The 18514-nt window shown below is 43.9% G+C and overlaps 1 protein-coding gene across 2 annotated transcripts in view; it reads right to left on the bottom strand.

Moving 5' to 3' along the window:
* Window positions 1-18514, bottom strand: part of Hibch (3-hydroxyisobutyryl-CoA hydrolase) — an 84766-nt gene that overhangs the window by 19012 nt on the left and 47240 nt on the right. For both annotated transcript variants that reach the window (XM_037423698.2, XM_037423697.2), the window contains exons 9-10: window positions 11397-11552; window positions 9499-9637 (exon numbers count right to left, since the gene is read on the bottom strand). In XM_037423698.2, the coding sequence (XP_037279595.2) occupies window positions 9499-9637; window positions 11397-11552 (295 nt within the window). The remainder of the gene's footprint in view (window positions 1-9498; window positions 9638-11396; window positions 11553-18514) is intronic.

Below are 18514 nucleotides of genomic sequence, written 5' to 3'. Positions count from 1 at the left end.
GGAAAAGGAAACCTGAAAAGTGCCAGGAAGATGAAGATGAAAGCTTGCAATGAATAATGTGAAGCTACATTTCTTGAATTTCGGTAATTTTTCTGAAGTAGTGCCAAGAAGCCCACTTTAGCACCGAAGCATGTGTATAACCTGCACTTAAACTTCTGGTACAAATTATCTGCATATTTCATGCAGGTTATGCATGAGAAAATACATCAACTCTGTGTAGAGTAATGGTGAGAGTTCAACACAAAAAAACACATGCTCTTAGCAGTAGAGAGTGGGTCAGCACCACCAGATTTTGCTAACTTGTGTGGTCCATTGACGAAATTTCACGGGCCCCATCCAAGTCGCTGTAGTGAGATTTGATTAGAGTAGTGACAGTGATTGAGACGAGGACTGAAGAAGCCACATTTTAGGAAGGCACTTTTACTATTGAAACACTGCACACGACCAGCATGGGCTTGCTAACAGGCACGTTGTAAGAATGAGTTAAGTGCTGACACTAGCTGCTCTGCATAAGGAGAGGGCTTGGGCAGAAAGTGTTCGCCGATGACCTTGACCTACAAGTAGTTTTCATCGCGTGAGTCGAGATGACGCTACTATATGGCGTGCCAAGTATTTGCGCGGTGCTCATTCTTAAATTCGCACGCAAAAGAACATCTTCCTGGAAGCTTTACGAGTATAGGATTTTGTGATTTAGAGACGCTTTGCCCTGTGCCTATGATCATTGCGAGTGCATTTGTTTCAGTGCTTCGCACTTTGCAATAATTCAGAGCAAGCATCCCTCGACGCTGCATACAATTCTGAGTACGCGTGAGCGACCTTGTCGCTGGTTGCGCCTCAAAATAGGCAAGTGGTCTTTTGTCCCAAATTGCAAGTCGGGGCATCGGAAGCTTGTACAGAGCGCGTGTGGCTTTTCAAGGCTCCGCGTGAACCAGAGCGCTTGGATAAGTGGCGATGAGCAATTCCAAGAGCTGACAGAGCCTTGCAGCCTACTGGCCATGTGTGCGTAAAGCATTACCCCGAAAAAGCGATTTCTGCCACATATCACGCAGAATACAAGGGAAACAACCTGCTGCACACACTCAAAAAACCCGTGATTCTTTTGGATGCTGTGCCTGCTATTCTACCAGGGCTGCCAAAAATACCTGACTGTGTAGCAAAAAACCAGGAAAGCTCTGCGAAAACAACTGGCTCTACTGCTGACTTCTGGGAAGCAACAGGGGCCAAAAGGTTCAACTGCACCTGAAGTGCCTGACACAACAGCTGAAAGTACGCCAATTTTATTGCGCATGGAGACAGAGACTTCACAGCATGATGATAATGAATTGATTGATTGATTTGTGGGGTTTAACGTCCCAAAACCACCATTTGATTATGAGAGACGCCGTAGTGGAGGGCTCCGGAAATTTAGACCACCTGGGGTTCTTTAACGTGCACCCAAATCTGAGTACACGGGCCTACAACATTTCCGCCTCCATCGGAAATGCAGCCGCCGCAGCCGGGAATCGAACCCGCGACCTGCGGGTCCGCAGTCGAGTACCTTAGCCACTAGACCACCGCGGCGGGGCATGATGATAATGAATGAAAAGGCACGCATGTAAAAGGAAGTGCTTCAACTTCAGCAGTGACAGGCCTCCTCCATGTGGAGAGGAGGATGCTTCTCAACATGACACTCATAGTGTGGGCCTATGCCCTACCGTTAGTTCCTCATCATGCCGGAAAAGTAATTTCTTGTTTTCAATTCAGATGCCATTTTCGTGCTGTGTCATCTATGTCTATTCGGACTAAGAAAAATTAAATGTTCAACAGAAATCATTGCACATACTACTTCTGTGATGCAGCAGTGTTTTTTTACGTTCACTGTATTCACGTGATTAAAATTAGTTTAATGTGCTTGATGTCATCAGGCCATATTTTCTCATTTTTGGATGTTTTTAGCTCTTCATTGTCACCATCTTGCAACATTGCAGGCACTTTCGAACACGGTACTTACGGCGCAACATCGTTTGTTAAGATGAAGGCCTTAAACAGACTTAGATGCTTCATTAAACGCGAAATATAATTGTCGACATCCCGCGTCGGAGGCGTAAGAGATGAGCTGCACAAAATATACTGCTTTAGGTAGTGTGCTCACTTTCAGTCTGATAAGCACTTCTTAAAGTTGGTGTCCGCGCGGCTTAAAGGTCAACTGCAACGAGATTTGGCACTCCGAAAAAATTAACGTGCTCATTTAACTTTGACGTGCAACTTCGCGGTAATGCAGATTTCCCTCAAATAGGTGTTTTCAAGGCTTAGCACATCTTCACTGCAATGAAACAACCTTCACAGTAAATTACATGTGGATTTGTATACACATGCTTTTATGGCTTACATGCTTTTATGGCTTAGCCCCCTCCATTGCAGTGAAATCACCTTTGCAAAAAGTTCATCATCATCATCATCATCAACTTGACTACGCTCACTCCAGGACAAAGGCTTCTCCCAAGATCCGCCAATCAACTCGGTGTTGTCCTTTCCATTTCCACATTATACCTGCAAACTTTTTTATCTCATTGGCCCACCTAACTTCCTGTCTACCCTTTGTGCCTTTGCCTTCACTGGGAATCCAGTCAGTTACCCTTAATGACCAGCAGTTATCCTGCCTACGTGTTGCGCGGCCGGCCCATTTCCATTCATTTCTGATTTAAACTATGATATCTTTAACCCCCGTTATGTTCCCTGACCCGCTCTGCTCTCTTCTTGTCTCTTAAGGTCACACCTATCATTTTCCTTTCCATCGCTAGCTGCGTTGTCCTCAACTTTAGCTGAACCCTCTTTATAAGCCTCCAGGTTTACGCTCTGTAGGCAAGTACTGGCAAGATGCAGCTGTTATATACTTTTCTCTTGAGGTTAAGTGGCAGATTACCATTCATGATTTCAAGATGCTTGCTGAACGTGATCCACGCTTATTTTATTATTATAGTTATTTCACTCTCATGGTTCGGCTTCGTGGTTACTACCTGTCCTAAGTAGACATATTCCTTTAGAACTTCCAGTGTCTTTTCACCTATAGCAAAGTGCTTTTTCTGCTGAGGCTGTTGCACAATACTTTAGTTTTGTGCATATTAGTTTTCAGACATACTTATCTGCTTTCCGTGTCCAGTTCCGTAATCATGAGCTGTAATTCGTCGCTTGTGTTACTCATCAAAGCAATGTCATCAGCAAATCCCATGTTACTGAGATACTCTCCATTAACTCTTATCCCTAACTCTTCCCAGTCTAGGTTCCTGAAAACCTCTTGCAAATACACGGTGAATGGCATTGGAGAGATCGCGTCTTCCTGCCTTACACTCTTCTTTATTGGGATTCTGTCACTTTCTTTATAGAGAACTATTGTGGCTGTGGATCCACTGTAGATTTCTTGCAGTATGTTTGTTTATATAGGGTTCTTCAATGTCCTGATTCCAAAGTGCCTGCATTACTGCTGATGTTTCAACTTAGTCAAAACCCTCATCATAATCTATGAAAGGAATGTACAGGGGTCGGGTGTATTCTGCACATTTCTCTATTAATTGATTGATAGTATGAATATGGTCTATTGTGCTGTAGCCTATACAAAACCCTACGTGGTCCTTTGCTTGATTGAACTCTAATGTCGCCTTAATTCGATTAGCTATTATTTTTGGAAATAAATTGTAGAGAACGGACAGTAAGCTGGTCGGCCTGTAATTTTTCAAGTCCTTGACGTCTCCTTTCTTATGGATTCGGATGATGTTGGCGTTCTTCCAAGATTCTGGTACCCTTCCTGTCAAGAGACACTTGCTATATAAGGTGGCTAGTTTTTCTAACACAATTTCTCCGCCATCTTCCAGAAGGTCCGTTGTTACTTTATCTTCACCAGAGGATTTGCCTCTTTGCATTCCTTCTAGGGCTTTCCGTACTTCCCCTATTGTTACTGGTAGGATGTCTAATTCCTCTGTACTATTATTGTTCCTCACGATATCATCCTGGTTGTTCTGGCTTCTGTACAGCTCTCTGTAGAACTCCTCTACCACTTCGAGTATGCTATCAGTATTGGTTATGACATTGCCTTCATTGTTTCTCAATGCATAAATTGAATTTTTGCTTATGCACAAGTCTGCCTTCACAGCTTTTAGGCTTCTGCCACATTTTACAGCCTGCTCAATTCTTTCCATGTTATACCTTCTAATCTCTGCTACCTTACACCTATTGATTAACTTCGAAAGCTCCACTAGCTCTATTTTGTCAGTTGTATTGGAGGCTTTCATGGTTTGTCGTCTCTTATTAAGATTTCTTAGTTTCCTGTGATAGTTTTCTAGTGTCCTGTCTAGCGACTGTGCCTCCGACTTCCATTGCCACGGCCGCTAGATAAAAAACAACTTGCAGCTTGCTGTGTCGCCTCTTTAATGGGGGAGCGCACTTAGGCAGAGATGACAGTTTTGGCCACTTTTTTTGAGGAGGGCGCCGATGCTCCACCTGTCAAAGTGAACGGCACTCCGTGTTTCAACGTGGGTGCGTGAAGATTTGTGCGGGTCCGTGCGCTTTTTCGTGTGCGATCATATGTGGGGGGCAATTTGCCGCATGTTTCCTGTGTTTGAGGGCAATTTTATTGTGTGTGCGTTTGCAGATGTTTCTTTTTTAAGTTTGTGATGCAACGAGCCTGTTGTACTACTGTGTGTGCCACTGGGCATATCGAACGCGAGAAGAGACGCTAGCTTGCAGTACCATAAATTACCCTAAATTCTACAGCGTCGGGAAGCCTGGCTCAAGAATAATTCTGGCCAGGGACCGCCAGGAAGAGGGAGAATGTCATTGCTCCCGTACGCAAAGTAGACGCCGGGGCGTGCAGCATTGGGGTCACCGCAGAATTTATGAGTGTTTGTATGGTTTGTTGTGTGGTTTGTGCATGGCCACTGCTGTGTGATTGTATGCTTGGGCAGCTAAACATATTTTCTGTGCTAGAGTACGGTTTTTATAGGGCGCGCGTTTGTAGCAGACGGTGTTTTCTAGCGGTGTGATGCCGCGAAGCTGTTGTGTGCCGCTGTGCAAGTTGAACGTGGAATTTGAATTTAGTTATAATTCTTATGCAAACTTAACTACATTGTTATGTGGTTTATAATTCAAGCAGAGCTGTTTTCATGGAAAAAAAGGGTGCACGAGGAGGATTGACGGAGTGAGTTTCGTGAGCCAGTGGGATGTGGCCAACAGAAACAACGACAAGAGCTAAAAGAAAAAAACCTACACAGTAAAGCACTTATCATTTCTGAATATTGTAAAGAAGAGAAAGTACTCCGGCCCAGAGGCAGTAGCATCGAGCCTCTGCTGCATGCTCGATGCTGCTGCCTCTGGGCCGGAGCACTGCCTCTTCTTTACAATATGTTCTTTTGACGCTCTTTATTTATGTGCAACTGATTTGTCAACTGAGTCAGATTTAATAACTTACCCAACCTGGAATAGAACTGCCATATTGCCTGTCACAAAGACACAGAGGAAAAGCTAATTTCAGAATAAAGGGCGTCCGGGCTCTTCGGCCACTCTCCTCAGTGTTGCATCACTGAGTGCTTCGACTCTAAGAAAGAAGTAAAGCTACTCTCAATTATTTCCGCAATAGAACACTCATTTACCGTTCTCGTAAATCAAATGGGCAGCATTCATTGAGGCCTGTACTCTACAAAAGATCAGACCTCCTAGGACAAACTGTTCACATATGTGATGTAATAAGTATACTTCTAATAACGATTCAGAATCGAACCTGTGATGAATAGCTACGAAATGCGTTATTTACGGCCTACTGTCCTGCATAGAAATGCACGTCAGAGAATTTTCGCTCGAAGAAGCGGTGGTGCCAGAGCAGGTGCAAAGTGAACTAGGCCTATATCACTGCTTTGGCACCACGCAACAAGCTGCACTTTGTTTTTTATACAGCGGCCATGCCACCGCACACTCTTTGATGATACTAATAAAATTATCGTTGCTTGTGTTAATGTTAGCGTTGGTTACCTCGTTTAGTGCCTCAAATCGATTCTGAAGTGAAACTCTGGATTCCTGTACCTTCGATCTAACACTAGTTCATTGATTGGCTTCTTGCGTATCAGTTTTTGTCTTCGCTTTTTTAAATCTAGGTGAATACAAGCTCTTACCATTCTATGATCACTGCATCGGATCTTGCCAACTACTTCTACATCCTGTACAATGCATGGGTGTGCCAACAGAATGAAGTCTACAAAAAAGTTACATGTTCATTTATTTCAAATACTTCAACGTTTTCCACAATTTAAATTCGAATCGAAGTGAACTTGGATGCAGTAGTATTCATTGGAATATTTGCACAAGCTTACTAAAAACCTCGATGCAGTTAATCACTGATCTCACATTTTAAAGACTTCCTCATCAAATCAAAAAGAAAACAAATCACCTTTACTCGAATCGAATGCTGACGAAATATGCACGTGTACTAAATGTATGAACTTGTAGAGTGCGAGACAGGAGCAGAAGAGCGCAGTAATTTCCGATTGGTGCAGGTTGGCGCAATTGGCATAGCTTTCCCACTATTGATGCTTTGTCCATCAGTGAATAAACCAGACTGTCCGTGAGACGATAAATCTGACTAGTTCTTGCAAGACGAAGATTTTGTGAAGCAAGAAACTTGGCAACTCGCGCTTTCGATTATTGCCCGCAGAGTACAGATATCAGCTTCACGAGATTGTTCCCTCCCCGTGTTTTATGTGCATATAGCATTCGTCAGTGCTTTTGTTGTACATGAATCCCATAACATTCATTGTATGCAAGCGTCTTATTTTGGCAGACTTCGTGCTTTCAGGTGGTATGCGAGAGATTATTTGTCAGCTGCTAGCTTGTAATAAGATCAATAATATGTGACGCCAATAGGCAAAAAATGAGTGTCCCACACTCGCCGTAATGGCAACAGGTGTTGACTGACGTACCTACGTTTTAATGCACATACATACCCAATAAAATAATTGGGCTGATGTTATTGAAAGGTCGCAGGTTCGGTTTCTACCCACGGCCGGCTATCTTTTCATCCACTTTTCTTTCTTCATTTAAATTAAAATTATACTTCTAATAATATCCCCTGTACTTTCCTTGGTATAATTGTCTGTCACTTTTCATTAATATTGTTTCTGACAACAAAAAAAACGAGCCCTTAAGTTTACCCTTCTTTCCTTTTGTGGTGCCATGGTTTCGGTTCCAGTTTGGGAACCGGTTGGCTGGCTCCTAGAAAGCGTTGTACATATGTATATATTAGCGATGCTGGCACATAGTAAAAAAGAGTTCCTGCTTGGCTACCAGCTGCTGCGTACTTTTTGTTGGCCAGCGCTTCAGTGCCGTGCTCTGTGTTCTCCGTGCGTCGCAACCGACGCACAATACTACACCTTTGTACGCGGAAAGTCATATGGGCTTGCGATTTGCTTTCGAGAACACAGCCAACGCCGGCCGCTTGTTTTTGCGCACTTGTTCATAGATTGCAGCACACTGCAAGCAATTCGCTTGTGAACGGGTTTTAAAGTGAAATGTTCTCTGTGCCCAGACAAACGTGGTAAGTGACGCTGGTTATGTGTTGTTGAAGTCGTTCGGTGGATGAGTTCCCTCAGATTGCTTTCAGCAGTTATGTTGCAGGAAACCATAGTGATAATGAGGATTCTTTGTTGGAAGTAGAAGGCTGTTGACGCACCGAGAGGAACAGTGATGATGAACGATCAGCTGCTAACTCATGAGGAGCGAGTTGCACTTCACATCCCCTGGTGCGTTAATGTTTTGTACAAGCTTGTGGGCAGTCACTTTGATTGTACTCAATGTATAATATGCTTCAGCGAGGGCAAAATAAAAGCATAGTTTGTCTTCTGCATTGCATGCAGCCCAATTACAGTGGATATTACGGAGTGCCGCAGGCCACCAACACGCTCGAGCTTGACCAGCAAAGCGAAAAGGTAAAAGAAATGAAACATGCAGTTACGAATACAATCCATGCCTCTCCGCTGATATCTGCACTTCACCGGTACTTTCAAAACGGCGTTGTTGTTCGACAAATTTTCACAATTTTGTTTGACGTTGCGCAAAGTAAACCAGTGTATTCTTTTCGATACATTGAAACCTCGATATAATGAACCACGATTAAAGGAGTATCGGTTATAACAAAGTATATGAAAAGTAGTCTTGCAATAGTTATAGTGTTAGGAATAAACATTTATAACAAATTTCTGGATAGAACGAACTTAATTTCATGTAAGCTACAACTTTGTTATGTGAGGCTTGAGTTTACACTAGTTTCGATCGCGCTGATGGAACCCGCAACATCCGAGTGCAGTGAATTGCACACAGTTAGAGCCTGACCATGGTTATGACACAAGCACTACTTAAAAGAAAGTTAAATGCTTGTGTTTCATTGAAGAAGCAACTCCATGTTGCTGACAGCGCAAGTAACGACGACATCATATGATTGCAAACCACTGCCAAGTTGCACATTCGGTTTCACGCAGCCGCAATGGCGCGCTACTCACTATCAGCCTACTTGCATCAGGCAGACTCGGTACCAATTAACCCGGAGTGCGATTCAGTTCATACACCGATTCTAGTTCACGCTGTTTTCTGTAGCACGCACAGGACAATGTTGACAAAGGATAACGCAATGCATTGTTGATGCACGGTCAATCAGCTGACACCACCACCCTTCTCACTGCGGCAAAAAATGGGGTAGCGAACATTTCGCAGTTCCTATTGTTTGGGAAAGAACTCTGGTCCGATTTACAGCCTTTTTTCGATCAAGAGTTCATCTGGTGAAAAAGGCACTAGGCATACGTCTGTGCATCCTATCTTTTCCTATTCAAGTTCACGGGTTGACCATGCTTCCGCAGCATCTTGCATTGCACGGCACGCCACCTATAGACCGTGGTCATTGCGAATTATGTGATAGCGATGGCACTGTGTCCGATTCTTCTGACGGGAGGTTGTTGGTCACACAGTTTCGGTTTCATTTTCAGGTGCAGGCAATTTTTAGACTTAATTTGTCAAGAGGAAAACGGGCGTTGGATTAGATTTTTTGAAGTTGAAAATAAAGATTTCTACACACCTTTATAACTTAGAATTTCTGCCATTGGCAAAAAATAATTTAATTTACCTTTCTTGGAGAAGCACAAGGCCTTGGCATGAGCTTATTCGGGCAGTCTGCACTGATATTTTCAGCAAGGCTGAGTGTCACACCCTATATTCTGAGCTTTTTTTATTATTATATGATGCTCGGATTATACGATGGTTTTGTGTAGTTCTACGAAGGTCGTAAAATCGGGGTTCCACGTCATGAGGGTGCTCATGATGGCCAGCGCAAACAAAAACATGAACGAGATAAAGAAACGATGACACAGGTGCTGTCTATGAAATGCATGCTTGATGAGAAAAAACGTGTTCTGTTTGCGCTGATTATCATGAGCAGCCTTGCCCAACTCGCTACCGGGTTATAGTAGGGTGCATTATGACAGAACAGACCTGCTCTGACTCCTTCATAGAAATCGGAGTCCTGCATGAAGCGTTGAGAGAGACGGAACTCCATCTTGAGAGCATCTTGAAGGGTGAGTCGAGCGCCTTCTTCGAGAAGTTTGAAGGTGATCTTGAGGGACAGTGGTGACTGCAGTAAAGAGACACAAACATCATACCATCGTATTTCAAGCAAGCGTCCCTCTCTCCACAGTAACTGGAAATTAGGTGAAAATCTTAACCAGAACCGCACCAAACTTCAAGAGAGCTCCTTGTCTGCCATTCATGAGCGTTAGGCGTTTGACTCATGGCAGCGGCAGTATGGCATAAAGGGGCAGGTGGTTAACATGCTTGACAACGCTGCCTTCCAACGTACACATCATGCGCTGGCTCATCAACAAGTCTTACTACGGAAGTGGTTTTGCCAAGAAACACCTCGTGCACCTCCGAGCAAGCTTTTCTAACATCATTTATTTTGTAGATATAGCGGCGATTTTTTTGTTTTTGTTTTCACAGTCATGCCACTGTTGTGAAAAAAAAAAAAAGAAGCAATGAGAATGCTACTGTGAGTTGACAGTTATCTAACTGCCAATGCTTTACAAAGAATCGGTAAGTGGACGAGTCTGTGCAATATAAAATTTGCAGACTTCAGGTTAGGCTCTGCACCATTAGGTTTCGCTGCCAGTGTTAACCTGGCCAGAACCTTTGCCATATGCGCTGTTTACAAAATGTCCCCACCCAATGACCTTATTACTGTGCTTGTTCTTCCGAGTCAGCACTTTTACGAACTTCAAAACTCAATCAATATACTTTTTAGGCTGTATTTAAGGCTCATACTGCAAAGATGGCACCTTTATGTTCCCCTCAGTGGGATGCAATGGTCAGATTGTGCTTCAAACTTTTGTTGTGTTTCAAAAAAAGCTTCGTTTCAAACATTTGTTTACAAGCAAAGCTTTTTCCTTCAAGGCCTGAGACGCTTATTTTTCATTTTTAGACTGTTAGGATTGTATAAGCACCGTAACTTTTAAATAGTAGTGGGAAAGCAGGAGATATTTTCTGGAAATGTAGCCAAAAAAATATGAATTAGCCGAATATAGAGTTTACATTGCGAAAATAGAGGGCCAACAAAAAAATTTAATTTTGTTTGAATTAACCAAAAGTATAAATTATCAGAGTTTGAATTATCCTTAGTCTCCTGTATTGAAAAAAATTGATGTCGTTATAATCCTGTACTTCCCTGTGGCTTCTGTGTTTCTTTTCTTTTGGGTGCTTTTATTCTCAGGTACACTTTTGAGGTTTGAATTTGTACAAATTTTTTTTCATGAGAACATCTCTTGTGCACTAAACAAGATGTTAGCATCTCATTAGTCTATGTTACAATGACTGTGTTAAGCCTGTTTGTTCCGCAGCGTACCAAATGATGTCTAGCTGCATGAATGGTGGGTGGACCCTCCATAATCAGCGTTGGACTAGATGATTTCGATTCGAATACATTTTATCAGCAACAATAAGACAGGAATGAAGAAAGATGCATGCAGGAGAAATCATCCTTCTTTTGTCCCTGCTTTATTCTTGCTAGCAAAATGTAGTCATGACGAATACGTCTTATACGAAAAGCAAGGACAGACCTTTTGCATCATTACGCATGTATCTCGTCACAAATGATTATGTGGAACGCCACCAACACTGTCTTAATTTCTCGCAGGCAATAACAGTCATATAATGTAATAAAATGGAAAGGTGGGCGAGTTGGCTTGATGAAATTCTTAGTAACGTTTCGGTGTGCACAAAGTGGACGGGAGAACGGGAGTTCGCGCTTGTTTGTCTCCTAGCCTTTGGTTCTCCTGTTCACTGGGTGCGCGCCGAATGTTGCCAAGAAACAATAACAGTCAAATGAAGAGCATCCTCACCATTTTGCTGAGTGTGGTGAGCTGTTCCTTGGCCCAGTCTGAATTGTCCTTTTTGAGGTTCTCAATGATTTTCTCCACGCTTGGGGCATCAAAGGCGGCATTGATGCGACCCATGTATTTCTTGAGGATGAATTCTTTTCGGAAGTCAGCTTCACACTGCGACAATTAGTGTCTATCAACATCTCATGCACATTGTACTTTAGCCACTGAATGCAATGCAGTGCCATCAAGTCTGATGGCAATATGCTGTACATGAACAATATAAACTATTCCTGCTGTTCATGTATTAGCCGCCAGTACCATTTAGATAAAATAGAAGATTTCTTCCTCCTCCCCTTGCTTTTTTTCCCCACATAACTAAGCTATCTCGGATGTAGTGCTACAAAGTACAGACAATGTCCAATTATTCAGAATGCCTAACGTGCAAGATTGTGAAAAAACTGCGCAGCCCAAAATGTGTGTGCACTCATTTCTGCTTCGCTTAAGCACTCAAATGGACACCGTCACATCTGAAATAGCTTTCAAGGACTGCAGGTACACTTATCAAGCATTTTGGTGCTGACACAGGCTCATGTAAGTAAATTCAGCACCTGCACAAAACCCAGCCAGCCATTCATAGTTGCGTGCAGCATATTACACCAAGGTTCCTTGCTGTACTGTATGCACGTCTCGCCTCGAGTGTTTTTCGTACCCCCTCATTTCTTGACTGCATAGGAATGAAGTGATGGCAAGCTGCTTTCCTTCCTTAAAGCAATGCATCTGTGCAGTGCACTTAGTTGGCTTGCACAGAGAGACAGGGGTGAACAGTAGCGCAAAAATTGTGGGACCCTTCAGCTTTGCCTTTATGAGTTGAATGTGACAGCAATATCCTGTCCCTAGTGCATACTTAAACACTTAGAACATGACATCTTTTCAAACTTGCTATGTGCGTACCTTTTGTAGCGGGTGACCCGCTTTACACCATTGAGTAAATATGAAAATCATATGTTCTGACGTCCGATGCCAATGTATACTTGTACCACGCATTGTTGATGCAATATTACATGTATGCATGTACACAGCACACATGTGTTAGTAAAGCACGATATTTTCATTCACTGCATTTTCAAGCATAGAAAGTTATTTTCACTAAATTCCCAAGCAGCCGTGTGGCTGTGTGGTAGAACAACCCTCCGGGAAGAGCCGTAGAGCATGTGTGGGTCCCGGCTTACTCACAGGTAGCAGGCAACACCATTGCTGACTATCATGCCCGAGAAATGCCAATCCGGACCGAGCATGAGCCGGAAGAGCTACCGCACTCGGTTACCAGCTTTCGAGACATAACCCAGATGTACCGAGAGGAAAGGTGCAGACTACCAGAACCGCAACTCGACCTGACCAAAAAACAATAGGTGATATTGCATCGAGCGCAGCCAGGATCGCTTGCGCATCCCCTACTACTGAACCACATGTACCCTGCAGAACACAACACGCTCTGTTCGTTTTGCAAAATAGAAAATGGCACCCTGCTGCCCATTTTAACAGAGCGCACAGAACTTAAGAACCCCCACCTTCTCTTCCCACTGACACCCCGAAACCCCAACCCCCTGAAACCCCAACCCAGGTAAGACCAGGCTGGAAACCTTGTTATCCAGCTTCGCCCTACCGACTCTGCTTGCACCGACGGACAGGAGCCAGGAGCTGCTGGATACATACGGGTCTCGCAACTAGAGTACCATGCCTGGGTGCAGTTACAACAACGTTGGGCCCAATAAATGTTGATTAATCATCACCTGCTTGCCACGCAAACGACCAGAATTCGATCTCGACTCGGACCAAGAATGTTTTATCGTTTATTTTATTTGCATATTTATTATTTTTTCGGTATGCAAAAAATGATTTTTAACTTAGAACCAACGACATCAACAATGGAATTCCTGTGAAACGAGCTCTAACACTATCTTGTTAACGCATTTGGGTTGTTGCAGGCAGCGTGTCCACTACTGCACTAGGCCACATGCTCTTCAACGCAGTTAACTGAAGGATTTATTTGGACAGGTACAGTTGCCACCTATCATCGTCATGCCTCCATGCATTTATGGCACTTATCCCTAATACACTGCTGCACTGTGCCATGACAGTGCATTCATGCTTCACCCCTATAAAACCTTATCATAGTGGCAAAGCTAACTTTCGAAATCACAGGCACAAAAGGCAAGAGCAGCAGCAGCAGCAGCCTGACCACTGTTATGCCTTGAAGTCTAAGCCAAACTTTATTGCTTGTGAAAAAGTAACCAGCACCAAAACCAGCGAGTGAGCCCAGCTGACGCAATCACCGGCGACGGTGTGTCTTATGCAATGCAGAGCAAGCTTCCTCCACCCTTGGGTCCAATTCTCGCCCGATGATGCAGTTGAAGTCATCTAGCCTGGCGCGTCTTACGCGATGCGCAGCAGTACCACTCGCCCATGGGTGCAATCCTGTGGCGGTTCTTAATTGGAGGCTGCTGACGCAAGGACATTCGGCAGTTTCCGATTGAAGGCTGCTGACGTAAGGCTTCCCAGGGCCAATAAAACAACCAAGAGGCGCGACGACAAGCAGCAGACGATAGCGCCAGAGCGTTCGAAAACACCCCGCCTCTTCGAGCTCCTTAGGCTGTCGGCCGAGAATGCCTCTATTTATGCTGTACATAAATGTTGCCTTAACTCACCGTCACCTTGTCCGCTCTGTCTATCAGTTCCGCGCAGTTGCAGCCGCGAATTGAGAAACACGCGATTCCCAACACTACGTCACTGCTGGGCAAAGGCCTCTACCATGATCCGCCAGTAAACCTGGTCTGGTGCTTTCTGCTGCCACGTTATACCTGCAAGCTTCTTAATCTCATCGGCCCACTTAACTTTCTGTCTCCCCCTCATGCATTTTCTTTCTCTGGGAATCCAATCAGTAACCCATAACGACTAGCGGTTATTTTGCACGCGTGCTACGTGTCCGGCCCATGCCTATTCGTTCTTCTTGATTTTAGCTATGATATCCTTAAAGGTGCCCTGAAACATTTTTTTGAGCAACCATGGAATGAATTCAATGGAAGAGCTTATTGCCTAAAAAATTAAACGGCGCAAAAATTATAAATATCCGTCCAGTACGAGCAGAGCTACAAAGATCTGTGACATGCTGCGATCGCATTCTCTCTTTCCTCGTCTCGATGAAAGTGCTGGAAGCTAAGCAGGGAGAGATGAAAAGGGCAAACGAAAAAACGTCATGCACGCCTTGCGACCTTGAACACTTTTTCTGTTTTCTTTTTTTTTTTCCTTCGAATACACCAACTTTTTCAGTACGATTGCGTGCGCACGCGTGAACAAGTGACGGCCTCTCGCAGCGATCTCTGTAACGACCGAGTACGCCATGTTCAAATCAGCGAATGGCTAAAAGATGGGCTTGCTAAGTGTGATTTTTGAGTGTCTTTCATCACTTGTCGAGGGAAGAGAAAGCAATACTTAGCTGACTGATAATTTATTGTGAATTCTACGCCGCGTGCTGCGCTATAACATTAGGCTCACATGCTTTTGGAAGCCTCTATTACCGATCGGCAGCTTTTTCTAACCATGCTCAAAAAGTGTTGCAGGGCCCCTTTAACCCCGGTTTGTACTCTGACCCATTCTGCTCTCTTCTTGTCTCTTGAGGTTACACCTATCACTTGCCTTTTTATCACTCACTACGTCATCCTTAAATTAAGCTGAACCCTCTTTGTAAGCCCTTCAGGTTTCTGCTTCGTAAGTACTGGCAAGATGCAGCTGTTATAGACCTTCCTCAAGTTTATTTCAGTTATTAGTACAGAAAAAGAAACATCATACAAAGTATATATACAGAAGGAAGTTGAGGGTTAGTGGCAGATTACCATTCATAATTTGAGAATGTTTGTCGAATGCGCTCCAGCCCATCCTTATTTTTCTAGCTAATCCACTTTCATGGTTCGGCTCCGCAGTGACTACCTGTCTTAAGTAGACGTATTCCTTTACAACTTTCAGAGTCTCGCCACCTATAGCAAGGCGCTGTTCTCTGCTAAGACTGTTACAGATGAGTTTAGTTTTATGCATATTAATTTTCAGACATACTGCTCTTCTGCTTTCCCTGCACAGTTCAGCAATCATAAGCGGTAATTTGTCCCCTGAGTGACTCATCAAGGCAATGTCATCAGCGCATTGCAGGTTACTACATACTCAACAATCACTTTTATCTCTAACTTTTCCCGACATGGGGAGGCCCTGATAACTTCCTGTAAACACGCGGTGAATAGTATCGCAGAGATCGTGTTTACCCACTTTACGTCCTTCTTTATTGGTATTCTGTCGCTTTCTTTATGAAGGACTATGGTGGCTGTAGATCAGCTGTTGATTTCTTCCAGTGCGTTTGTAAACGCTTCGTCGATGCCGTGATTCGACAGTGCCTGCATAACTGCTGATACCTCGAGCGACTCAAATGCGTCTTCGTAACCTATAAAGACTATGAACAGTGGTTCGGTGTATTATGAGCATTTCCCTATCACTTGATTGACAGTGTATACGGTCTATTGTTGAGCAGCCTCTACGAAATTATGCTTGGTCTTTTGGTTGATTGAACACTAATGTTTTAATTCTATTAGCTATTGCTTTTATATATAGCTCATAGACAATGGACAGTGGGATGATCCGTCTGTAATTTTTCCAGTGCTTGATGTCCCCTTATGAATTAAGATGATGTTGGCATTCTTCCACGATTCTGGTACCCTCCACATCAAAAGATGCTTCGTATACAGGGTGGCCAGTTTTTCTAGCATGATCGACCCACCATCTTTCGAAAGGTCTGTCTTTTACTTTATCCTCGCCAGCGGCTTTGCCTTTCTGCATTCCCTTAGGGCTTTCTTTACTTCTCCTGTTGTTACTTGGACGATGTCAGATTCCTCTGGGCTACTACTGCTTCTTGTGATATCATTCTGGTTGTCTCAGCTACTGTACAGATTTCTGTAGAACTCCTCTGTTATCTCAACTATCCTATCCATATTGGTTATGACCTTGTCTTTCTCGTCCCTTAATGCATATACAGTTAAACCTGGATATAATGAAATAGACAAACTCCCAGAAAAATTGGATTTCATTATATGCAGCTTTGGCACTAAAATTTGAAAAATAAAACCACAATATAAACCAAAGAGAAACTGAAGGCAGAGCTAACTTAAAACATTCATATAGTGGTTAAAAACTTTTTTATTACTTGTGATAGCAAATATATGGACACTCTTGGTGGGTTTTTATCGTCGCAGCCATGTTCCGTAAGAAGTCCAAATTGATAAAATGCCCTCGTGCATCCTAACTTTTATGAGCGTGTGAAAGTGTGCGAGCGCTGCTGACGCAAAAATCAAATGAGCCGAGCTGGCCCATCTCTATCACCTGGACGGCGCATGCGATAATATCTCTTCGTGTATTAGAACTGCCGTTGCATGCTAATTAAACCCACAAGTCGAATGAGCATGAAAAAACGTGGGAAAGGAGGAAGGGGGGGGGGTCACTTGAGTAGCAATAGCGAACTTTGATTTTAAGGCTGCGGTTGCGATCGCTATCTCGGCAAACATGGGTCCACTTTCAAAACAAAGAGACTGTTTCAAAAAGAGCACTTCTCCCTGGAGTTGCCGTATTTAGCATTTTCTAGAAGTTCCGCGATATCAGATTCAAAAGAGGTGGCTGCCAGCCTTACTTAATTCGTAGACATTACAATTTGTTGATATTGCATTCAACGTGCTGTTATGTTGTTGCCAGAGCTAATCAGCTAATTGCAAAAGGTACAGTACGCGAACTTGAAGCACGAGAGGGAAGGGCATGACAAGTCGACCTCCGAAGATCCGTTGTCACCGTGGTCTTGGAAAGTTTCCATCAGCGCCTTATCTGACAACACCTCGATATTGAGGACATAATTGTCCGCATTAAAAAAAGAAACGAAAAAGCAAGGCTGAACGTCTTCGGGGGGACACAGCATGCATGCGCAGTGAAACCGTGCACACACACACACACAATTGAAAACGGAGAGTGAACGACACAGATACCGCGGAAAAGTATTCGATAAAGTGCCCTTCATATTCACCACCCCCCTTCATATGTGACCCTAACTAAATGTGTGGCACTGTCAATGCGAAAGTAGTTTTCTATTTTTGTTTTCGGTTTAAAGGCAGGGGGAGGGCCCATCAATGCAGGCCCCCGCGACAGGAAAAACGACAACAATGCCAGCTCGTGGCGCGCAAGCCCGCCTGCCCGCCTTGCGCACACCGGTGCGCAATACTATGAGCGCTCACTCTCGCCTGGGAGTCGCCAAGGCCACGAGCACGTCACTTCGGGCTCCGTTGACGGTGGGGCAACCACAGAAGGTAGTGAGCTTGTGTTTATAAAGAGACACCTTTTTTTTGGCATTTATGGCCTGCTTGGTGTTTTCTTTCCTTATCGCTACACTAACATAAACACCATTTTGGGTTAATTAGCCCAGCCAAAATCAGTGGGTTGTATGCTTATTTTGCCCTAGATTTGCTTCTAATATCATGGGAAAAATTAAAACGACACTCAAAGCACATCGGCACCATTAACACACCTAGTGTCTCTGTGCTGTCTTGGTGTCAATAAATGTATATGAGGTCCGTTCGATTTACCTGCACTGCCTGAACTGGTTCACGTGGTGCCGCACTCGACCATTCGTTTTTGTAGTGCAAGGTGGCGCACTCTGAACTGGGCCATTCTTTTAAAAAAGTGCAGGCATCGTGCACGGCCAGTTCAGAAAAAACCTTGCACTGAGTTTGGATGTAGTGCAGCTCGAGTACAAGCAGTGGAGTTTTCACAACCGTTCGCACATGGTTGACACCGATACTGAAGACGTGAACCGCATTGTAGTAAATGGGAGTCTGACTCAGTTTTTCTATATCCACATGTCGACCGCCTATGCATTATATGGTGTTTTTAGGCCCCATACCACCACTTTTTGCTAGGAAACTGGCTTTGCCACATTCCTGCTCCTGTCTGGCTGCAAGCAATCACTTCCGCACTCGCACTGTTGAGAAAATCTAAGGCTCGCTTGACACAGCTGTGTGCAATAGATGCGGCAGTGTCGAAGCGGTCGGCCAAGGGGT

This window comes from Rhipicephalus microplus, chromosome 4, assembly GCF_043290135.1.
Source record: "Rhipicephalus microplus isolate Deutch F79 chromosome 4, USDA_Rmic, whole genome shotgun sequence".
Lineage (NCBI taxonomy): Eukaryota > Metazoa > Arthropoda > Arachnida > Ixodida > Ixodidae > Rhipicephalus > Rhipicephalus microplus.
This window is presented reverse-complemented; position numbering and strand designations above follow the sequence as displayed.